General features: G+C 39.5%; 1 protein-coding gene across 13 annotated transcripts in view; it reads left to right on the top strand.

The window, feature by feature from the left end:
* LOC119897851 (focal adhesion kinase 1-like) overlaps positions 1 to 24,732 on the top strand; it is a 64,973-nt gene that overhangs the window by 16,955 nt on the left and 23,286 nt on the right. For 6 of the 13 annotated variants that reach the window (XM_038711857.1, XM_038711856.1, XM_038711850.1 and 3 more), the window contains 22 exons: positions 3,701 to 3,987; positions 4,082 to 4,248; positions 8,201 to 8,288; positions 8,603 to 8,682; positions 8,876 to 8,938; positions 9,052 to 9,106; positions 9,522 to 9,662; positions 9,902 to 9,979; positions 10,689 to 10,796; positions 11,536 to 11,653; positions 11,981 to 12,011; positions 12,503 to 12,573; positions 12,976 to 12,993; positions 13,688 to 13,744; positions 15,353 to 15,373; positions 17,083 to 17,180; positions 17,436 to 17,520; positions 17,662 to 17,762; positions 18,564 to 18,679; positions 19,158 to 19,258; positions 19,399 to 19,488; positions 19,682 to 19,886. In XM_038711857.1, coding sequence (XP_038567785.1) covers positions 3,701 to 3,987; positions 4,082 to 4,248; positions 8,201 to 8,288; positions 8,603 to 8,682; positions 8,876 to 8,938; positions 9,052 to 9,106; positions 9,522 to 9,662; positions 9,902 to 9,979; positions 10,689 to 10,796; positions 11,536 to 11,653; positions 11,981 to 12,011; positions 12,503 to 12,573; positions 12,976 to 12,993; positions 13,688 to 13,744; positions 15,353 to 15,373; positions 17,083 to 17,180; positions 17,436 to 17,520; positions 17,662 to 17,762; positions 18,564 to 18,679; positions 19,158 to 19,258; positions 19,399 to 19,488; positions 19,682 to 19,886 — 2,179 coding nt within the window. The remainder of the gene's footprint in view (positions 1 to 3,700; positions 3,988 to 4,081; positions 4,249 to 8,200; positions 8,289 to 8,602; positions 8,683 to 8,875; positions 8,939 to 9,051; positions 9,107 to 9,521; positions 9,663 to 9,901; positions 9,980 to 10,688; positions 10,797 to 11,535; positions 11,654 to 11,980; positions 12,012 to 12,502; positions 12,574 to 12,975; positions 12,994 to 13,687; positions 13,745 to 15,352; positions 15,374 to 17,082; positions 17,181 to 17,435; positions 17,521 to 17,661; positions 17,763 to 18,563; positions 18,680 to 19,157; positions 19,259 to 19,398; positions 19,489 to 19,681; positions 19,887 to 24,732) is intronic. The other 7 variants (XM_038711854.1, XM_038711858.1, XM_038711847.1 and 4 more) reach the window with 3 other exon arrangements.

The following is a 24,732-nucleotide window of genomic DNA, read 5'->3' as shown; positions in this document are numbered from 1 at the left end:
TGAGATGATATAGTGGTATTATAGCAGCAGTTGTACAGTCTTTAGGGATCATATCCACCGTGGTATCATTTTAATTGGATGATGATATTAGTACTGTAAGAGGGACATTTGTAATCTGCTCTTGACTAATCTGTTGTATCAAAGACTAGAGGGTCTGTTGAGTAGGTGGTCATGCCTGTGACCATTATACACTTCTATTACACCTCTTTTTATCACATCTGCAGTATGAGTTGACTTTTAATAATAGTACACACAGATGCAAACAAAACACTACTTCAACTGCTGAAAACAAAAATGTCAGATTTAATTTTGTCTCCACTGTTTTTATTTTGGCTACTTCCCAACTAATGTCCATTTTTGTTTCTTAGACAGAAAGGTAATAAATAATCTATGAAAACATAATACAGCATAATACAACCTACAGGCAGCTTTTTCACTTTCTACATGTTTCAGGGACTTCTTGCCCTTAGTCTCTGAAATACATGTACATTAAATGGTATTTAAGATTAAATACTTGGACCAGTAAAACATTTTTTGGCAGGTAAATATCTTCTATTTAGGCAATTGAGTTACACATACATGTATCTCAATTGCAGATTAAGGAAAATTGCAATTTAAGATGGATTGTAGACAAATAAAACAAAAGTAACAAAAATGTTAATAATCCTAAGAAAAAGTGTAATAATGTGACATGAATAAGTGAGAGGCTTTCATGCCATAACAATAACTACAGTAAAGACTGCGTAAAGGGTTGCACTGTTGCAGTCACTGTGCACATGCAGTCATGTATTTCACTTGCTGTCTTTGAAGAGGAACTGCAGGTCATGCTGTTAAAAGTGCTGAAGCTACTTATCCCGTATCAGTCTCCATGTCAGTCTCTTTGATTCTTTTTTTTTTATCAGTATGAAGTGATCTGACTGTGACAGAAAAATGCTTCAATGTGGTGATGTGACATTAACAGCAGTGATTTTGTTGCTTGCTACAGGCTGTTCAGAACAATAGTGAAACAACCAGCGTTGACACTAATGGTGACTGAAGCACAGTTTGTCTGTTTATTTTATTGTCTCCATATTTAGTGGATTAAATAAGTCATCTAGCAAAAGTAAGAAGATCTTTGAGTCCCTTTTTAACATGGTAGTTGATGATGCAGATCACAATTTTAGACAGGTCTTTTGGAAATGTATTTAGTTTTTGATTACATGCCCAATACTAGAAATTAGCCATGAAATTATTCAGTCAGTCTGATTTGTTTCACTTGTGTTTTTCTTGTCCCCACGTGGTTGCCAGAATCCACAGTCAGCTGAAACCCGTCACTGTAGTGATGATGACTCAACAAAGCCTGCAGGGATATCCAGGACGTATCACACAGGAAGCAGTAGAGTGTGTTTGTATCGCACAAGGATAAGAGGTGTGAAGACGAAGCTGCAGTAGAAAGGTGGAGGTACAGAAACAACCTTAAAGAGGTGGTATTATGCTTTTTGGCTTTTCCCCTCTACTTTATTGAGTTATATATCCTTTTAGTGCATGTGAAAAAGCCCAAAATCCAGGCCAAAGGGAGTACCCATCTCCCACAAAGGCACTGTTCTGAACTGCTTGGAAACAGCTCGTTTGTAGTCCAGCCCTTCACTTCCTTTACTTGTGACGTCACAATGAAAACGCGTCATAAAGCTTGCCAAGCGGCTAGCAGGGTCTGGCATGCCCTCAAACCAAGCTAGTCTGAGTGGAGGCCCTTTGGCTCGACTCGCCTTTGTTTGGTTTTGCATTGTAGAAATGTTGTACCTGTACCTGCTTCCAGGTACTTTTCCTCGTATCACCTCACCTCCATCAAGGTTCTAAGCGAGCTGAGGGATACTAAAATGTAACGTGACAGACTGCTGATTGGTCAGAGAGAATATTCACTATTCACTGCATCATCATTGCTGTACCAGACAGAGGCCAGCACCAGAAAGTTTTATATTTTTGTATGGAATTCCATCACTAAATCCACTTCTGAGAAGTTTTAAGGTGAGAAATCAGCTGTGTAGATTTTGAATATTGACAGTTTTACGAGAAGTGATGGCAGGAAAAAAATGTGCTTGAATATTTTCGGAGTTGAGGAGCTCCGCAAGTGGCTGCGGGGGAAGCCTGTGCCAACCCGTGGGAGGAGCTTGCGAGGCCGGCCAACCGCCCGCTCACAGAGCCCTCTGCTCCCGCCGTCACACAGACCGCTGCAGCAACAACGGCAGAGGAAAACACAGCTGGAAGGTTTTCATACCGCTTATCTGTCTTTACATTCTGAGGAATGTTGAAACGTTTTAACTTAGAAAAGAGAAAGCTGTGTGGGTCGCTGGTGTGTGTCGCATTATACATTACGTCGGGGCAGTTGTGTGTGGCGTCTCTATGATGACAACCTTCGTACTATGTCTGGGTACTGTCTGCAATGGAAAACTAACTCACAGACTGTTCAAGTGCGGAGTTGTTGTAAATGTTGGCACACAGCTAAAGTTATAAATATAATGCTAATGTTACACCTGATGTGAAAGCTACTGAGCAAACGTTCAAATTGTTTGGCCAATTTTTATGAAAAATTTAGTTGAAATATATAATTTTTGTAGTGGTTTATGGTAAGATGTGGAACAATGATGTTGTGGACTTGAGTAACTTACACCATCTGCTAGGTCACGGTCACAGTCTGAAGCGGCTTTGATTTGGATCACACTTCCTTGTTTCTTACGACCCGCCCTTCCCTACTTCTGATTGGCTAGTAGTCCTTACCTAGGAACTGCGCATGTGCAACTCCCAACAAAGATTTTGTACAAGTAAGATGCATCACTCTGTAGCTCAAGAGCGGCACGTACAACACACATCCACTACTATTCAAGTTACTACCCACTACATTGAACACCAGTATGACCAGAACAATTTACTAATGCTCCCAAATCAGACCTAAGTGTGTCAAGCCAGAGTTTAGAAACCACCAGATTGCAAGCCTAGCAGCCATGCAACTGGTGGAGAACAGTAAAATGTTATCCACAGACACTCTGGTATGGCTTGGACCTGTTGGCCACTTCCACTCTACTCAGTTAGTACAGAATGACCAGTTTGCTGAGTTTACTGACTGGTGTTTGAGCGGCTTGCTGTTAAAAACTAGTTCTGGACGAGACTGACCGCCTGGTTGATTTAGCAGTTTTCCCCCCTGGCTGAGAATGTATTTATTTCAACTCATCTGATTTATGTGAGTCCATTAGGTCCATCTAAAGACCTTGTGTCAGTGTTTTGCTATTTTGTATTGTCTCTTTACTGCCTGACTGGTTGGTAGCCTTACTGAAACATGTAACCCCTCCCCATCACACATGCACAGACACAAGCTCAATCATCGGCATGTAGTACAATTGTGCATGTGTGTTTAAACAAAAACATGCGTATTTCCCCGCTTTCTTTCTACAGTTATTTACATCTGATAAATGTATAAAGTGCAGTATGAATGGCAGACTGGTGGTGACTGAGAGGTTGCTTGAGTGGGCGTTTTAATGTCTCAGCTTATCTTTTCAGCAGTGTTTCAAATCCTAATCACCTTTTTTTTATCCCATGGATTTTTATTCTCCTCTACTATGTAGTTCTGATTTCACAACATATTTCCAACTGAGGATACAACACATTAATTATCTCTTCATTATGAATCACATTTTGACCTCTCTGTTTGTCCTGCTCTCTTTTACAGAATATGACGCCCAGTTAGCCCCAGCAGGAGCACCTGAGTCGGCCATGGCGTCGTCGTCCTACTTGGAGTCCAACCACAATCACTCCTCATCGGGTGGTTGTGGGGTTAAATCCCGGTCTGGCATCCCCGGTGGTACCAGTGTTGGTACCAGCAGCTCTGCAGGAGGCCTTGAGCGCCCCCTGGGCTCCATGGACCGGATTCTGAAGATCTTCCATTACTTTGAGACAAACAGTGAACCATGTACCTGGGCTAGTAATATCAGGCATGGAGATGCCACAGATGTCAGGGTAAGACACACACAAACATTTCTTGCATTGCATTATCCCCAAATATTTCCCTGATTCTCACTTTTTTTTTGTTCATCCTTCCACTTTTCAACAGGGTGTTATACAGAAGATAGCAGAAATCCACAAGTTGCGCTGTGTGTCCTCTCTGGGCCTCCGTCTGACCCATCTGCACTCTGATGCACTCCATTGGTTACACCCTGATTTGGGCGTGTCCCACGTCAGGGAGAGATATGAGAAACAGCACCCCCAGGAGGAGTGGAGGTAGAATAACAACAAGATTCAGCGTTTCACACTTTCACTCTGCTCCCACTCCTTGTGTATTCCCTTATTTGCCTTTTTACATGATGGGTACTAGAGATTTTGTTCATGTTTGCATGGACAGTGAGCTCAGGGGCCTCATTTATAAAACTGTGTAGGATTCATGTCAAAAGGCTGCATACGTACAAAACACCGAAAGTGCCAAAGCACAAAATTATTCTGATTTATACCACAGCACTCATGTACCTCCCATGCAATTTCCATTTATAAATCACAATCAACTCGAATGTTGGTGCACTTAAGCGAGGTTCTTGTCCCACCCTTTTTACGGCCATAGTTGCCAGTGAAATGCCCCGGAGGAAAGAGGACACCGGAGCTCGACCCCTTTGATGAGCCACTTGCAGGAAAGCTAATCCCTCCTGAGTAGTGACGGAGGGGGACGCAGAAATGCAAGACGCACTGAATGACCTAGGAACATAATTTGTAGTCCCTTGTTTGAAACGAACGAAGTTGTGTTTAAACATTTATTTACACAAACACTCCGCTCAATTAACTTTATTAACAAGTAACATTGCTCAACTGAGGCATCAAAAAAAGGCATCAGTTTAAATGTAATTTGTCCTGCTGTTCACCTTATTTCTGAGAATAAATTTCATTGCACGCCAGTATTAATTACAGATCAAATTAAATATGATTTTCGATTGAAATGTACAGCAAATTTGAGGCGGGTTTTTGTTGCAACTGATATCTCCGTTTGTGTTTATTATCTGTAATCATGGTTCTTTTTGTGTGCAGTCCAGGGACTATCAGTCGATAATATATCTCATATGAAATAAATTATCTTAAATCTTTTTTTTTTTTGTATTGCACTCTTAGGGAAATATTAATCAAACAAGTGTTTGTTTGCTTTTATCTGTTTTTGCAAATTAACTCATGTTAAGTTTTATATAATACTCAGAGGTAATATTTTGATTTACTTTACGCAATGGCATCCATTTCAAACTGTTTCATCGTTGTGCCATCTGAATCACAGTTTTTGATTTCTCCATTTAATGTGTACGCATGGCTTTCCCGTTAATATTGTTTTTTAAAATCCCAAAGTTTGCGTAGAAAGGGGCATATACAACATTTAGAAATGAGGCCCCAGGTCAGTGAGCAGGTCTGGGTGTTAAAATTGTTGACAAATTCACCCTTCACTAAGCCACGCCCCGAATACACAGCTGGCCAATAACAGCGCAGTATAGAACTCTCTCTAACTGAGGTCCGACACTTTCATGGATGTGCTCCATTCACTCTAATGCAAAAAGAGTTGCTCTCTAGCTTTTTTGGGCTGTATTGATAGGAGAAGTACGATTTATTCTCTTTCCAAAACCTAAAATAAATCCAGAATATGGGTGGTGATGAAACAGTGGATAAGACACACGCCTTGGGTGTGAGAGACCCAGGTTCGAATCCACTGAGACATCAATGTGTCCCTGAGCAAGACACTTTCTAACAAATTTGACAACATTTCGCCGGGGAGTGCAGTAATAGACAGTGGCAGCACTGGTAGTTTGTCGGACTTAGCAACAGTAACTAAGGGGGGCGGGGCTTAGCGAAGGGTCAATTGTAGCTGATGACGCCTCTGTCTGTAGTTTAGGTAGCTGCAGGTTGATATTTCTGGGTTCATTAATGTTGTGCTGAAATCAAATAGCAGGCCAGCAACGTAACTTTACTTTATTCTCCTCAGGGGAAGACAAGAGGCTGATCATTACAACAAACATGTCATCTTTAAAAATGCACTATTTGAATGTACAGATGCAACACTTGTTTATGCTACACACCTGCTAGTATTTAATGAAGCCTGCCTTACAGGTTACATCTACATAACATATGGTCCCAATGAAACCATTTAATGCTGTCAATAAACCACAGACCAAGACCTGAAACATACCTATGTGAACTACTGTGTACAAGCAGTAAAAAATATTACAAGTATTTAATATTGAGTTGCTCCCTTTTACCACTGTCCCTGTTTTGATTTTCTCATAAAATGTGTTTCCTCATTCATCCATATCTTCTTATTGTGAATACAGTTTAGCATTAATGGCTAAAATAGCTAAAATAAATGAAGGATTTACAGTTTGGTGTTTACCTAAATTCAACTGGACAAGGTGACTTCATTCAGTATGTGACTTGCAGGGAATGAGTGGTTCTTATTTCTTCCCTATTAATAAACTATAATTTATACAGCCTTATTCTTTCCACTTATTTGACACAGTCACCCAATATGCTGTAAGGGATGATTTGCTTTGTCTGATGAAAGCGTTTATCTTATCTATCTGTCTTATCTGAAAGCATCTCTGTCCATTTTCAGTCTGCTCTGCTGGCACTTTTGCCATTTGCAGTTGATATTGTTAACAGCGCTCCTCACAATATAGTCCATTGTCCTGCAGTTGATGGGTTACACCCAAAGTCATTAAAATTGAAATGAATTCAGCATGAACGAATTGTTCACACTGCTAACATGCAGCCGCGCAGCTCTGCCAGTTGTTGCCTCGGAGGGCAGCAGAGCTGCAAGCCCACAGGAGCTTCTGCTGCTGCCAAGCTATTGTTAGAGCAGCAGAAGTAGCCCAGGGGATGGACTGACTCCATCTCGCTCCTCTCCCGCTCCCTTGTGTGTTTTCCCTCATTTCGTCTCGTGCGCTCGCAGTCACTCTTTTTCACTTTGATCTTTCTCTGCATCCTTTTTTCTCTCCTCCCTCTGTGTTTTCTTTCTTATCTCTCAAACACACGTCATTTTCTCTCTTCTCACGCTCTCTTCATTCATTATAGAACGACAATGTTTTATTCATTTTGTCTTTGGCCTTGATTTCCTTTGTTATCTAACTACAGTCCTGTAGCATCACAGCAGCTTGGCGCTCACCACTCTCCTGACCCATTTCCCTTCACTGTAGTTGCTGCAATATGTCAGTCATAAAATAATATGTCACTAGAAACAATGACAGCCCATCTGGGTACCTCACAGTTAACTGGCAAGTGTAACAGCAGGAATCTCATTAGGCTTTATGGTATTACAAGGTTATCACACTCAGTTAGTATACTGTAAGCAAATATGAAGTCACATTTTAATGTGCCACCAGGACAGTAATTTAGTGATTAGAAAGGGGATCTTTCAACTTCAACACTTGGTTTAAAGCCACCCTGGTAAGGTGACTCTGAGCAAGGCATAGAATATACTACGCCATGGGGGCTATCTTGTAGCTAACATGTACTTTAGAGCAAGAAGAATATAGAAACATCTGCAAGGAACAAGCACAAATTTCTCAGTTTCTAGCTCTATGCAGCAAAACTTGTGTGTAGCATTGCATTGTTAAGCTAAAAACATTTATAGATCTTTTTCATTATCTCTAAGATAGATGTGGGGTTTTCATATTGGGAAAATGCCATGTGCTCTGCCAAAATTGTGAATCAGCAAACATTCGTCCAAAAGCAGCAGGATTCTGTGGTTTGTCAAGTATTTGACATTGACCAGTGAGATGCACAAATATTTTAACTTTAAGAGGTTCAACTTCTCAATAAATTCTCCAGGTGTACCTTTATTTTGTGGAGAATTTTCATGTTTCACAATGTAATAGTAATAACATTTTTGAGAAGTTGTATCCAACTTGTTGTATACAGGTTTTTCAGACCAAAACCATATTTTTAGGTTAAACACAGATCTATTTGTGAATATTGAGATTGAAGTGCTTTTGATTATCTAGTACACCTCAAACTGGGTTGAGTGGGGTCTTTAAAAATGTACTGAGGTCTGTGTATCCGGCATCTGTAAGTATGAGTAAGCATGCTCCTTCTGTCTCTGTCTCAGTGCCTCAGACGGGCATTGACTTTGGATGTGGTATTTCATTGTCGGTCTGGATGTGTGTGCGCACTGACCGTATGGTTATTCGGCCAAATCGTCTCTTGTCATTCTCAGGTATGAGTTGCGGATTCGGTACCTTCCTAAAGGTTACTTGAGCCATTTCTCTGAAGACAAACCCTCTCTCAACTACCTCTATCACCAGGTGAGGCAACACAACAGCATTGCATGAAAACAGGAGACAGAAAGGGTTCCTCCTTGTGAAAAAATACTAAATACACTTTTTAAATTTTGTTCTAAATATCTGTAATTTTCTTGAACATCTTCTCTCATACACCATATGCTCTGTGACGTCCTTCCTGTTGTGTTTTTGTTTAATAATGCAAACATACCTTTAACAGATAAAGACTCTGCTCTTACTGTACAAGACTATACATTTTACATGTAACACTTTCACTGTTAGCTGCTTTTACTTTTTACAGCAGAGTTGTCATAAAAAGTTACCCTGTGTTTTTCCAGGTCAAGAGTGACTACATGCAACATATAGCTGATCAGGTGGATCAAGATGTTGCTTTGAAACTGGGCTGTTTGGAAATTAGGTGAGAAACAAACGCACATTATTTCTTATGCATCAACAATGACAAAAATCACCAAAAGTAAGCTGTTTGCTCAAACAGGTTCTTCACCATTAGTCTATGCTTATTTCAGAGTTCATCTGAACTAAAGAAATCTAGTGATTAACATTTAATACTGTGCCTACAAACTGTATCTCCTTCTCTTTGAATTATGCAGGAGGTTCTTCAGAGAGATGCCAGGAAACGCCCTGGATAAGAAATCCAATTACGAACTACTGGAGTAAGATTGATTTTAGTTGGTCCACACTGTAAACCATATTGCCTCGAATATAAATGTAATATATTTTAACAAATATATTTCAAGGATTCAAAGATAAATGTTGTTATTCTTAGGAAAGACGTTGGCTTGAGAAGGTTCTTCCCCAAAAGCCTGCTCGACTCGCTCAAGGTGAGGCTAAACCGCTGTTAATGTAAAAACACAAGTCAGCCACTTTCATCTTCCTGACTAACTGGCAAGGGTCTTCAGTTTAAGATCACTACCAGATAATGGAAGTGACAGAGGCAGAAATTTCTTTGGGGATCCTAGTCAGCTGGATGAGCTGAGGCTTATTCAGCTGAATGAGCTAATGGCTATTTGATTGACGACCGGCTGACTTGCAGGGAGACCAACTTGATGACTGAATAGATTCCTGGCTGAATGTCTGATAATCCGATTGCCTGGAATTAAGTTAAACCTCCTGTTGTCACTCGCAGTGTGCCTTGTCAGTTGTCTCGTGTGTTTTCTTGGCTCTAAAACATCTTTCTCACAGAAAGACTTAAGCCCTGGAAATGTTTTTCCTCCCTCCTCCGCCTCTCTCTATCAGGCGAAGACTCTTCGTAAGCAGATCCAGCAGACCTTTAAGCAGTTTGCTAACCTCAATGACGAGCAGAGCATCCACAAGTTCTTTGAAATACTCTCTCCCATCTACCGCTTCGACAAAGAGTGCTTCAAGTGCGCTTTGGGGGTAGGGCAACACTCAGTTGATAAAGATGAAAAACACTGTCACTGACATCTACAGAATGAAACCAACCTCTGTCATAGAGGGTATTTAATGTTGAAAGTAGAGAAAACAGATGGAACTTGTTTTATGCTATCAATATTGCATCTTTGCCAGTGTTCAATTAATAAAACAGATGATATGATGAATGTGACATCTATTTTAATGCTGTATGTCTTCCACTGTCCGTCTCTCTCCCTCTCTAGTCTAGTTGGGTAATAGCAGTAGAGTTAGCTATCGGACCAGAGGAAGGAATCAGCTACCTCACGGATAAGGGTTTAACGGTGAGTTTGCACATAGCTCATCTCACAACTTTCAGGGTTCAGTAAAAGTGTGACAAAATTTTCTTTCTTTCAGATATCGTCTGATTCATGTATCTATTCCAACTAACACATGATCCAGTTCAGTATTTCTTCGTGAACTTCAGAAGGCTTTAATCACTACTGTATACTGCATGCTGTTAATTGGAAGGTCGGAGTGGCAATCAGCCATACTGCCCTCTCTGGTTTGCCTCTTCGTTTGCCAGATTTTCTCTTTTCTCCTCACTTGCACAAGATGAAACACCAGTGGCCAGATCTAGTTAAAACACAGATCATATGAGTGAAAAAAAACACGTGTGATCACCAGGGGATTAAATTGAGTTATTAAATTTCAACTTACTGAGGAAAGATGTCATTAATTTAATAAGTTGATCATTGCATGAAAATGAATCATAACTTGTCCTGTTTGGCCTTCATAAACGCACTCAAATTCACTCTTGATGACATGCTCAGTGTGGAAAGACTAGGATTACTGTGCATTGTTGTATGTAAAAATAGAAATACATGACAAACTGTTACTATGGAAAAAATATATCTCAACCTTGTGCATTCTTGCGTGAATGACATACAGTTCTTAGGAAAGATAATTTCCACTGAGCTGAATAAAGGGCTGCAACACATGTTGTGCGTCATATGTGATGTTTAATATTTCTCTCTATCTTTGTCTCTGCAGCCAACGCACTTAGCTAACTTTAACCAGGTTCAGTCTATACAGTACTCCGCTTTGGAAGAGAAGGACAGGAAAGGCATGCTGCAGCTCAATGTGGCAGGAGCTCCGGAGGTGAAAACACACACACACACATGCACATGACTTTCACACTGTTCCTTTGGCTTTTCCATTGTAGGTTGGTTCTTTGGGAAACAGTATTTATGATATTGTTTGGATGTTAAGTTTGGAGTCATACCTCATGTTGAATTAGAATTTCCCGTCAAATAAGAGTTAAAACATTGATTCACATGGAGTTGAGGCATTTCAAGCTGCAACACAATGCCTAAATTCTCATCCAAAACACACACATTTAAAAATGACTGTGAACCAAAATGTTGTGTATGTTGGGTTTGTGTTGGCTCGTCACATCAAAATTGTCTGATTTCATCCACACATGAAAAAGCTTCTGCTTGTTGAACATTGCCTGTTTTTCCTGCAGACTTTATGTTACTATAACTCAAAATATAATGATGTAGAGAAAGAGGGAATCGGCACACGGGAGGATGAACGTGGGTGTTGCCATCTGCACTGGTGTGTCAGCATGAGTGTAGTCTGTCGAGAGTGGGTGTGTGTCCGCAGCAGGCCTTACTAGTGGAAAAAGCATGTGTGCATCAGCGCTGGAGTATCTGTGTAGCGGTGTGGGGGTGTGTGTGTGGAGGATTGAATGTGGTATTGGTGCACTGGTAGAAGACGTTATCCCTAATAAAGCCCTCATTGTGTTACTGTGAATCAACTCTCTGTCCCACTGTTACACTAATCGTTGTTGTGTGTGTGTGTGTGTGTGTGTGTGTGTGTGTGTGTGTGTGTGTAGCCCCTCACAGTCACCACAGCATTGCTGACTACGGCAGAAAACATGGCTGACTTGATTGACGGTTACTGTCGGCTCGTCTCCTCGGCTACTCACTCCTTTATTGTCAGAGTCCAAAAAGGTAGGACGCACAACTACTCTTATATTTATTTTGTGTTCACTATAGCATTGTGTGTAGTTAAATACAGCTGAATGATTTGGTCATGAATGTTCTTACACTATTAATAGCACTCAGGGTTGAAATTGCTTTCAGCCATCTTTCAAACAGTAGTCAAGTCTGATCATGGCTGATGAGGCTTTAAGCTTGTCACTTTGAATAACCAGCCTGTGTTTAGCTAGTCTTCTCTAAAAATAACTATTGCTACAAAGACAAGGCAATAGTGATGTAGCTCTAACATGAGGCCAGGCTGGTCTGTGTCTAATTCATGTGTTCATTTCATCTCCGCAGAGGGGGACAGAGCTCTGCCTTCCATCCCCAAGTAAGTCTACAGGCTCGTTTTGCCTCATTAGTTGCTTTATCAAGTAAAAGCAAGGTGTCATTTCCCTGTGAGACACAGAAGAAGAAGACCATAGCCAAGGTTCTAGTGATGCATTAAAAAAATCCAGTTTCTTCCCTTTTTGCAGCACAACTTTGTTTGTTGACATAAAAAAAATTATTTAGTGGTTTAACTCATTTAAAAGAGAATTTTGTGTAAGTAATTTTTTTATTCCACAGCTTGAATCCAGAGCAACATCTTGATTTTGATGATAGAAAAGTTCTTGAATTGCCCATATAGAGAATATAATATTCTTTATAAGATGTAGACACTCACTGTGTTCCTAATTCTATAATGTTCCGCATTGTAAAGCAGCACACGTGACAAGATGTGGAATGAATCTCTTTATAGCTGCAATTGGAAGCTCCTTCAGAATACATTGATTTAGGTTAACGTGAGCCAAAAATCATTTTCTCGTCTCGTCTCTGGCCCAGAGTTTCAAATCATGAGAGGCGGATGGAAAAACGGATGGACGGAGTACGGGCCAGAGCTGTTTGTGTCTCAGGTATAAATCCCTGTCTCACTTTCTCTTTGCCTTGTTGGTCTGTTTCTCCCCTCCTTATGTGCCTCTCTGTCTGGTGCTCTAATTGTCAATGAATGACTGCTAAGAGTTAGATAAAGGGTTCATAGATATTTGTGCGTACTCTCTTTCCCCTATAAAGTGTCATCTGTGTATGCAGTGAAGAGTCCTTGTCTTGCCAGATGTCTCTATGGAGAGCTTTAGTCACTGTCACTATGCCTCTGCCCTGACTGTCTACTAACCTCTGACTAACTCACACAGAATTAAATGAAAATGACCCGTGAATATAGTATCAAGACATTAAATATTTGTTAAACATATAATAGTTAAACTAATCCTTCTTTCCCACTCTGCGTGTGTGTTTCATGCTGCATGTGGCTTCTGCAGGTCAAACTAGTGGCGATGGTAAACAACATTCTTTCTATTAACCGTCCTAAATTAGTACCTCAGTGGAATTCCTGCTGTTTTAGCGATACCGTATGTGTGTACAGTATCTCTCTTTGTATCTGCCTGTAACTGTTTCGGTCTTATCTGTGACTCAACCCGTTATTTTTTTAACTTGTTTCTGTGGAAAGAACGAACCTTTCCATCCCTCCCCTTTCCTCTCTTCTCTGTCTCTCTTTTTCTGTCTCTCTATTGTACTCTTCTGTCTTAAATTCCTCTGGTGCGTGTGTGAGCTGTTGTAGTACATGAAAATTTAAATTGTTGTGCATGTGTTTGGAATCGGATATGGTGATGGTCTTTTGGAAAGGTACATCTGTCTGATGATGGTGTGTTTCTGTTGCTCCTTTTCTTTTTTTGCCTGCGGGTGTGTTCACAGAACTTCTTAAATTGCACGCAGTGATTTTATTTGTGTAATTCTTGTATTGGTCATTGTGTATCTAAGTGTTTAACAGTGACAAGGGTAATGATTGCTGCATTTAAAAAAACAACAAATCCAGATTATACCAATAATTTTGTGTGAACTTTTGATTTGTGTTATGTCAAAGAAACTTAACTTCTAAGTAACTTTCATTTGTCTTTCTTTTGTGTCACCAACTGAGACTTAATAATGTTTCTTGGCTCTTTTTCCCCTCCCTACTTGGCTGTGGCTCGGCAGAAACGGACGACTATGCTGAGATTATAGACGAGGAGGACACCTATACCATGCCTTCAAGTAAGTAGACGCCTGCAGACACACACATGCACTCAAACATTGTAGGTTTTGTATGTGCTCAGGTGGGAAGGTGTGATGGAGAGAAGATTGAAGATCTTAAGGAGACTTAACTATAGATAATTTTTGTGTCCTTGGAGTTAAGTTAGGTTCAATTCAGAGTGAGGAGACTCCTGTTATATTATAATATTTGACTTTGTTCTGATCTGCCGTAGTCTTATCTATGGTCTTTGGTCTACCAGATAATAGATAATCTTAATAAAGTCACATGCAAAACCGGATTCACATTTTAAAAAAGATTTTATAACTATTTTCTTTCTGACATCAATTTTAAGCTCAAAACCAGAACTGTTCCATAAATTCAGACACTTGAACCACATCCTGCCTGAATATTAATAGGCCTGCAATTTATAGTCGCTTTAGAGGGTTGTCACAAGATTTAATGAGAATTGGCGCTTCCTGGGGCTGCTTTAAAACATTATCTCGCCACAATGTTTATATTACAGTAAACATTTTTGCTGCTGATCACCATTTTGATGAGTGTTTATCTTAAACCTCTACATTCATGTAATTGTTATCTGACCTGTAGGATGTCTCTGCGTTATTACCTGTAAACATGTAGAGGGGCCTCCTGTGCTGCTGAGTAGTGCCTGCTGCTACAATAAGCAGAGATGCTATGCAACATTTAGAGGCAGTTGACATGGGTGATATCTCCTTAACGTATGATGGGCAATGGAGCCAGGACGTTAAGTGAAATATTTTTTACTGACAAAATGACCCATTTAAACAGCCTCAAAATGTTGTCCGGGGGTCATAAGCACATGTTGTTCCATTCAGTCAATCAACAAAGCTTCGCTTTTTGACCATTCATAAATTATAGCTTTCCCCATAGGCCAGTGGACGTTTGTAAGGACACAAGCACAAACAAAGAGAACAAGCAAGTCAAACCGCATACAGAGATCGCTAGATGTCCACACTGTCCAGTAAATTACCAAAATGAAATGTCATTGCTGTATCCATGCTATTTACTAGTCTGTAAAACGTGTTGCACAACTTTCTAAGATGTAAATGACAGATTTAGTTAGAAGTTATCTAGTCAGATGAATACACTGACATGTGCCAGCCAAGGTCACACGTAGCTGTTTGTGTCTGAGCAGTTTCAGCGTCTCTTTTGTTTTTTTTTAAACAGCGGGTGTCCAAGCAAATCATAGGGGTCCATTTTAGTGTACAAGTTGTTTTTGCTGTTTAAAACACACCTTTTACGAATTGTTTGTGCCAGCTAGTGGTGACCAAAGGTGTATGTGCTTGTTTCTTTCTTTTGCTCTTTGTGTGTACACAACAAAAAAATAACCTTTGTCAGACAAAACACAGCAAAAGGCTCTAAATATCCCAAAACAAGATATTTAGACTTATATAGACTTGGTGATACATAGCCTAGTCTTTAACACACAGTGTCTGTAACTTGGCTGCATCACAGTCACACCCACAATCATGGCAAATAAAGTAACATTGACATATATAGTGAATATAGTGAAGACTGCAGTAACAATTATGGATATCTGTACTCACAGCTAGTTATTTCTGTCTCCTATCACTAACCCATTTTCCCAGAATACTATGGACTAGATCAAGGTAACGATTGGAACATACCATAAGTCTGGTTTTATTGTGATGGCACTTTGGTTTGGTGGTTGTTGTGACCCTTATTTTACGTTTGCTTGCAACTGTAAAATAAAATTTCCGAATACATTTCTCTACCCTGTACCCTGTTGAGTTGAACCCCCTGTGTTGATGTTTGTTGTGCTGCCAGCTTTGGGCTAAATTGACGGTATCTTCAGAACTGAGTCCCAGGTGTTGGACAATGCATCATGTTGTGTATTTTAGCTGCTCAGTTACATGATTGATGAGATCAATACCATTTAACTTCCAGAATAATTGCAAACTGTTTAACCCATTTACTGCTCGGGGTAACGACTACTTGGCAGCAGTTCAAAAATATTTTATATATTATTTAACCAAACAAGCTGACTCAGAGCTTGTTCCTAGTTACAAATTTGGCCTGGAGGAGGAAGTGCAGTGTGAGCGAAGGGTTACTGTAACATTTTAAACCCAAACCACTAATAAACAGCGTAGTCCCACTCCATTGTTTAACCATAATGATTTACTTCTTTAAGATCAGGTTACATGGGTGACATTTAGAGGCAGAGCACACATGCATTAATTATGGGCAATTGTAATTTTTGTTAATGTACATTGCAGCCCTTTTCCACATTTAGTAACATCTCCACTACAGGCATTTTCTAAAAGTTGGCTCTAAATATCTCACATATGCTGGCCATTTCACAACCGTGAACAGTATGAAAGAGAAGTCAGAGTTTTTTTCAAAACCTGTGTGCGCCATGTATGCTGTATTTAGATGCTGATTACATGGACAAAGTCAGGTCAACAGTGCCATGCCTGTCAGGCAAAGCAAACCACCAGCCTCTCAACAGCCAACGTTTCACAGACTTTTTGATTCCTATTTTCTTAAAAAAAAGCTATATAAAAATGGTGCATTTTCAGTAGCCTCACTTGACAATAAATACAGAAGAAAACTGACTGACTAATAGCTACAGATACAAATTCCTTTTAGACAAGAAAATGAGAAAATGTGCAAAACAGTGGCCTTATATCAGCCTGTAATCTTTGAATTCCTTCAAGTTGTGTCATTATTATACAATCAGCCTGACTTTATCCATATAAAATTTGATTTAATGAAGAAATTCATGTTCATATATACATTGAGTGTTGCTGGCTGTTGTTCGTCTGTGTTACATGGCATGTCTGGCTGTGGTTTGCTGGTGCTGTTGTTGCATGCTGTTGACATTGAGATAATGCTGATTGCTATAAAGCTAAGCTTGTCAGAATAGGAAAGTAGATGTACTTTATTAATTAAGAAATTCAGGATAATTTCCTTTGAATACTTATATATTATAGTAAAGATGGCAGCACATAACGTTGCACATGAGTTTGTTTTACACGCTGTGGTCGGGTCTAAAATGTGTCTATAACGCCATCTCCTTTAATAGTTACTGTGTTACTTTTTTAAAATAAATTTTCCGAAAGAATTGTTTTAACAGTTATTTGACGTTGAACCAGTCATTTTCTGCTATTAAAGGCAGATTTAAACAAACCCCTACACACTGTAAAGCACTCTGACAAGCTTGGTAAATGAAAGGCCTGACTAAGAGGAGAAGTGTATGTGTGGGCACTGATGTGTGTGCTTGATCTGAATCTGTGCGTTTGTCCTCTTTTGTGTGTCCGTACCTGTGTGTTCATGTGTGTGTATATTGTGTATCTAGCACGGGACTATGAGATTCAGCGGGATTGCATTGAGTTGGGACGCTGCATAGGTGAGGGTCAGTTTGGAGACGTCCACCAAGGAGTCTACATCAGCTCGGTATGTAATCTCTATCTTGCACACGGGAGCTTTTAATATCTGTAGCTGTTGATTTATAAAAGCTTTTGATCTGAATAATTTGATTAATATATCCTACTGTACATGGTCCTTTACCTATAAGGCAATGACAGTCCATGCACATTTTGTAGCATTAAACCATTCACTCACTGTGCTGGCTGCCAGTCAGTGAACGTGCTGAATGTAGATGCTTCTGTAATGCTGATTAGGTTATTTGCCTGGTTCTGTTTCTCGCAGGAAAACCCAGCCCTGTCTGTGGCAGTGAAGACTTGTAAGAACTCAACGTCAGACAGCGTTAGGGAAAAGTTTCTCCAAGAAGCATGTAAGTTCCTCGTGGGTTTCTCAAATGTTACCTGCTAACAATGATTTGTTCTCAGGACATTGCAGACCTGCCCTTTAAGTATAGGAAAAATTTGCAAGCTGTTTGTGAACTGACATTTGCATTCCTCTTCTTTCCCTGCAGTGACCATGCGTCAGTTTGATCACCCACACATTGTGAAGTTGATGGGAGTCATCACTGAGAATCCGGTCTGGATCATCATGGAGCTCTGCACACTCGGAGAGGTAGGACACTAATAAGAATTTGTATAAGTGTAAGTACAAGTACATGTGTTAAAAAGGTTATCAAAGTCATCACGGGGACTATTTTACAGTATGTGGAAATAGGAGTGGCTATAAATCAGATAAAAACACTAACTGTTTGCTTTTTGCACGGCACATAATCAGTAGCTCATTATGTATTAGTGAAGCATTCAGATCTGTGTTGACTGTAAACTTGGTAAAACCTTATCTTTTTGTAGCTTGAAACACAACGTTTGGATCCATGGGGACAAAAATCCAGGAGATAAATCTGAATCTATGATACTTTAAACCCTTACTTAGTAATAAATTGCATTGACTTTGGTTTGAAATAATTTATTATTGTACAAGTATTGTGTTTGCTTTGGTTGGTGATATTGTTTTTTCAAAGCACTTGGTTATCTGAACTGAAAATGCAGCACATACAGTACATGTATGTAAGGCAGCAGAATAGTAGATAACTAGCCATCTACTCCCTAAGTTAAATATACCTACATGCATGCTTTACGTCGCACATAGAATGAATATTTCCTTGTTCATTTCTCCTCACATAATTTCTGTCTTTCTGTTGTAATGGCACAGCTTGTTTTGAAAACCATTTTAAGTAACTATAGTTATTTTCACACTCTGTTCCTCTCTCTCACTCTTTCTCCTTGTCTCACTCATATCTCTTTCTACCTCCTCTGCCTTTTCTGATTTCTCTCACCATTTCTCAAACTTGTTGCTTTCTCACTCTCTCTCATATCCCTTTATCTGTGTTTTTTTTTCTCTCTCTGTTCTCCACAGTTACGGTCATTTCTCCAGGTGAGGAAGTACAGTCTGGACTTGGCCAGTCTCATCTTGTACTCATACCAGCTCAGCACAGCACTGGCATATCTGGAGAGCAAGCGGTTTGTACACAGGTATGCAGTATTATTATTTTTCATCTTCCACTGCATAATAATTAGTAGTGCTAAGTGGACTGAGCAAAATAATATTATTGTTTTAAAATGATTGTATATGTTGATCAGTCGGATGGGAAAGAATATTATTTTATGGCAAATAACATTTTCTGTAAACTGCAGTCTAGGGTTGCCACCTACTGGAGGCGTTACAATAAAAAAAAATATATGTGGGGGGGAGGAGACATTTTGTGACATGGTAAAAAATATTCTCACTAACTTCCCTGCATGTGGATGCTCAAAACATTTCCTAAACATGCTGGCTGATCTGAAGGGCTGAGTTAGGGATGCTAAGCATCTTATCATGTTGTTTTTTCCAAAAGCTACATGAGATATGTAAATGATTACCTTTTGTTAAAAGGGTCCAGTTAAAGTAGATTTACAGAATGAATGCCAAAGTATCTAGGACTTCCTCTAATTTTGGTTTGGTCTACCTCAGGGACATTGCAGCGCGGAACGTGTTGGTGTCCACAGTCGACTGTGTAAAGCTGGGGGACTTTGGTTTGTCACGATACATGGAAGATAGCTCTTATTACAAAGGTAAATAACACCTCGCAAAGCGTTCGCATAAATGCACAATTCACCGTCTCCTTTAAACCTTCTTTGGTCTGTCATAACACGTGGAGGAAAACACCATTATTATTCGTAGTGCAACACATCTCCTGCTCCCTGTTTTTCAGCATCTAAGGGTAAACTGCCTATTAAATGGATGGCTCCAGAATCCATCAACTTCAGACGATTTACCACAGCTAGTGACGTCTGGATGTTTGGTAAGTTTAAGTCTGCGTTGTTTTCTACCTTTCTTCATTTCTGTGTCAGTTTTGTCCTGATGTTTTGTGCTGTAGCAGCAGGGTTTTAGCTTTTACTGTTTTACTCTTCAGTCTCTGCCTTTGCAACATTGAAGAGCCAGAAGGTGGCTGTCTCATTGTGAGTGAGTTTTCTTGTTTTGTTGTCTTTCCATAGGCGTCTGTATGTGGGAGATACTAATGTTCGGCATCAAGCCTTTCCAGGGTGTGAAGAACAATGATGTCATCGGCAGGATAGAGAACGGCGAGCGGCTGGCTATGCCCCCTCAGTGCCCTCCTACACTCTACAGCTTGATGACAAAGTGTTGGTCGTATGATCCCAGCAAGAGGCCACGCTTCACTGAACTCAAAACACAACTGAGGTACTTAATGGAGTATGGTTTGAGAGTGTGTACACAAGTCTCTTTGCGTGAGCCGTTTGGGGTTCAGTGTCAGTGTCAAGAAAAATCTGAAATTTAGACAGGAGGGGCTGAGGATCAAACCATCAACACCCTACTTTTTGAGCGTCCAAGAATGTTAAATTATCCTTTCTATATATGCTTTACCTCAGCTGAAGATCCATAACATGTATGTTCCAAGTGTTAGGAGTTAATATCTGCTGGTATTGTTGCTCTACTCTTTGTCCATCTGTACCAGGCATGCTTTGTCCCGCATTGTAGGCTTTGGAAGTAATGCATTGAGTAAAAGAAGCTCGAAGAATATGAATTGTGGAAAAAGAACGAGTGACACTTTTATTACATTACATGTATCGAATTAAAAATTTAAAAATATTTTTAGATATATAGCCTTTCAGTACATCTGCATGTTGTTGTTTTCTATTTCTTCTCAGTGGTAGTTAAAGGAATGTAAATTATGAAAGTAAATTAGATTTTCCAGAAGTCTTTCCTTACACTTTCCTAACAGCAGGTGTCACTGTCTGTCTGGTCCATTCATCTTGTTAGATTACCTTGATTAATACAGACAATGAGCTACAGCAAATATTACAACTTTAAAGGTTCAGCAACATACATTGGCTTTTTTCTTTGGCAGCTAGTTAAACATCACACCAGAATGAACAATTGAAGATGCACATGCAAGCAGATGAAATTTATGTGGACAGTGAATACAGGTACGGGTAAGCAGAAGACATCTGAAGTCACATTTACATGCATTTTATGTTCATTGAGGTGGCAGAATTGACCATGTCAATGTCTTGGCAGGGAGGTGCTTTTTGTCTGCACTGATGTGATCCAGTTTAAAATACCACATTCATTAAAAAAAAAATTAACAGACTTTGAGGCAACAGGGAAATCTCAATCTCAATCTCAAAAGGATCTCAATTATATGGATAACAATGTATAATTGTAATTTTAAGGCAAGGCAAGTTTATTTGTATAGCACATTTCAACAATAAGGTAATTCAAAGTGCTTTACATAAAACATAAAAGCTACAGGGAAATATAAAAAGTTTTAAAAGTTCAATAGAAAATAAAAACAGGCAGGTCTCTCACTTTTGCTTATTTACACCTTTGATTCCCCATCTCCCAATCTATCCCCCCTTTCTTTTTTACACTTAGGGACTCTAACCCTTATTCCTTAGATACAGTCGTCACTGTAAATGCAGATTGTCCATGCTACAAACTCTGGTAAAAGCGGGATATTATAATAATATTATAATATACACATATTATTAATATCCCAAACATGAAGCGGATTTTTGACTCTGACAACAGTTACTGATGTGAAGTATTATGCAGTGCATAACATATGCAGTGAATGCACCCATATACAGTGCCGCCCTGCACTATAAAGTGCTGAGATTTTCATTGTTTTGCTCTATTGCAGCACTCTGGAACTAAACTTTAATCACATTCAATGGTGTTTGGTTTTATACACATCCATAGTGGACAAATAATATAGGTTTCCTAGCTAATTGTTTCTCCCGTAGTGTGTGTAAAGGATGGTGGTTCAACACCCTGAAATTAAACTGAAAGTCCGCACTTTAATCTCATAGTGATTGTTTTCAAATTTTCAAATCCAATGTGGGGGAGTACAGAGCCAAAGAAAAACTCTCCAAATTCTAGACAGACTGCACCTTACATCCTGTTTGGGCTGATGACAGCATGATTGCAATGGTAAGAGTGATGTGATAATGACAGAGGTAGATTAAATGAGAATTCTTGGTCACGCCTTGCCTTCTTGTTAAATGATACATCACTGTCTTGTTACAGGTCTTATCTTTCAAGAGACAATATCCCGGGCATGTTGTGATCAGATAAGCCAGAGCTAGACAACACTGGACGCAGTTTCAAAACTGGCCGAGTAATCCTCAGTGTACATCATTGCTGTGATATTTCCCTTATTACAAGAACGGTTCAAACCTATAATTAAGTCATATAATGTCTACTATACTAGTAACTGGGAAAGAGAGTTAACCATTTGTAATTTCTAATAACATTTGGCACGTTGTCAGTCGTCATTGGGTGCCAAGAAGGGAGGAAATCAAGATGCTATCACTAAGCGAATAAAGAAAGAGATTGACTCCATAGTAGGTGCTAATCACCAGCACTTGATCACAAGTTTGTTCTTGCACACATGCATAAAAACAGGCACACGAGCAAGCTATTAAAGATATGTTCAAGCACTGTAATGCTTGATAAAACTTTTTGCTCTGCTTTGTGTAACGGAATTTGGACCGCTGGGACAGATACACAGTATCCTCTTAAAATTAAGACCCTTCCGACAACCAGCAAAACTTAAGTGGGTAAAGCAATTCTCAAAGAGAGAATTGAATGAGTACTACTATTTCAAGGCTCATTTCCTTTCTTTCTTATGGCATACAGCAGGAGCTGGTAGGGGTAGAGTATGAATAGAGCTCTTCCCGGTCACCATGACTCTACGTTTCATAATCATTCAGACATGAACAGACCTGTAGTTTTTCGGAAGTGATGTTTCAGTATCGCTTCTGATGGATAGTTTGTAATAACAGTAGGATTACTCATGGTAATAAAAAAACTATGAGTTGCTGTAGAAGTACATCTAGCAGAGTGCAAACTGAAACTCTACAGTAGAAATAACTGATGAAGCTTATTTGTAACGCAGATTTTACACGAATTAATGACAAGGGCTAAATGTTAGAACGCTCATCATCTACATGCCAGAAGTTTTAATGTTGTGCAGGATATCATGATTTGGTAAAATCTTGTTTTATCACTCAAAACTGAATTCACCTGGACAAAACAAGATGTATGTGATTTGTGTTTTTACATTTTATATCATATTGTTAGTGTTAGTGAAACATTTTCTACTCATACATGCATGTAGAACAATGCAAGTTTCAGCAGCACCGCAAGATGCCATCATCGTTTCCTCCAACATGCCCATTCTCTTTTTCTCTCAATCACACAGAAACGGGAAAACAAGAGTGCATTTTTATCTCCTGTGGTTTTATGAGTTTGCTTAAAACCAGCATGACTCACACCTTAAATTCCCCCCTCGATTACACTTCCAATTCTCTCCACGTCAGCTTTCCTCTCTCGCCACCTTATCCTTTTACGCTCCCTTTTCCTCCTTTTTTCCTCTTCTCACTTTGTTATTTTGGCCCCAAAACGAGTGCTGGCCCCCAAATTGTGGAGGTCCGTTCATTAGTCTGACACATGTACAGTATGTTTATGGCTGTATGTTTTTAAATGGGCCCAGTGTGGAAAAGTACATGTGAACTGCATTAGAGTGCTAGTCTGACAAAATTAAGAACATTTATTTTAATTGACTGTGTGTGTGCTGGCATAAGAGGGACCTTCAAAGTACTCATGCAGTAACTTGGAAACCAAGTCAATATTGACCATGTTAACTGTGGTCACTGGCTATTAATAGGGGAAAATCATGCCATATAAGGTTACACAATTTGGTTTACTTTCAGTCTAGCTGGCTTTTATATCTTAATATCAATTATAGGTCTCTCCTGCCAAATATGCAGCTCTCAGCTACTACTATAGTTTTCCTAGACCGTGTATGTGTGTGTGTGTGTGTCTGTGTGTGTGTGTGTATTTACACAGTGGGCAGCTGCCAGGACATACAGCTTTCCAAAGAACAGAAAAGAAGAATGAAAGAAGGAAGGAAAAACGCAAGCAGAACTACTGCAGCTCTGTATGCCTCTGGTTAAAGTTAACAGACTAAGGCTTTTAACTCTTCTGATAGTGAAGTGTATCTGTGGTGGAGGACTTTGGGCGGTAGTCTAGGGGGGGTTTGTTCAGCTGAAAGGAGCATTTTTGATTCATCCTGCCAGGAGTAGTAGGTTTTGTCCTTGGGATCTTTGCACTTATTCATGTTGACCCTCTGTAACATGACAGTGCTGCCTGCCAGTGGCCCATCAGCATTTTAGTGGCTACATTTTTCTTTAGAAGGGCTTAACTGGATATCCTCCAGTGCTATTGGATTGGCCTGTTCTTAAGGTAAAGTATTGTCTCTTCAGGTTTTCTAAATGTTGTGCTGCTTTCAGTGGATGGTACAGTGCCTCTTAAATATGATTCATTGTGGCTTATTTGCGTGTCCTCCACTTATCCTGTGGAAGAAATCTGTTTCTTTGCATGTCCTACTTAAAGCATAGGTAAAATGCTTTCTGAAGTTCAGCTGAAGCTTAAATGAGCTTTCATCTATTTTAATTAGACAAATAAAGTGGGGATCTTCCAAAATTAAAGTTTTGCCACTCAGTGTTTCCTTGTTACAGTGTGGCCGTGGTTACACAAATAAGAAATCCTTTATCCTTTAACAAGGATGCCTGAGATCTGTAGTTTGGAGGAATTTAATGTCTTGCTCATGATCACGTCAGCAAGGTAGCTGCTTGCTGCCATCTTTAGTTGTAAACATGAAATGTTTGTGTGTCAGTTTTTCAGTTGCATCTTTTATACATATTTTAGATGCAGATATTTTTATTTTTGAAGACATGCATACATTTGCGCCAACTATTGGTCCATTATTTCACAATTGTGGAGGATTGAAAATTATATTTTGTGCATCCTTTTGAAAAAACAAACTAATAGATAATCTTTCTTCATGTCAAACTTGGTAAGAGACAAAATTCAAGTTGCTTTCAGCAGTGACAAAACTTTTTTTGTTGTCCCTTCATGAAATCAGAGAGGATGGACAAGGAATCGGCTTCAGTCATTCTGGCATTACTGGTGAGATTTTGATGAACGCTAAACACTAAAAACAACATTGTTCTGTTTATCA

This window comes from Micropterus salmoides, unplaced genomic scaffold, assembly GCF_014851395.1.
Source record: "Micropterus salmoides isolate LMB-PRFRI ecotype aquatic unplaced genomic scaffold, ASM1485139v1 Ms_hic_scaffold_11, whole genome shotgun sequence".
In the NCBI taxonomy this organism is placed as follows: Eukaryota; Metazoa; Chordata; class Actinopteri; order Centrarchiformes; family Centrarchidae; genus Micropterus; species Micropterus salmoides.
This window is presented reverse-complemented; position numbering and strand designations above follow the sequence as displayed.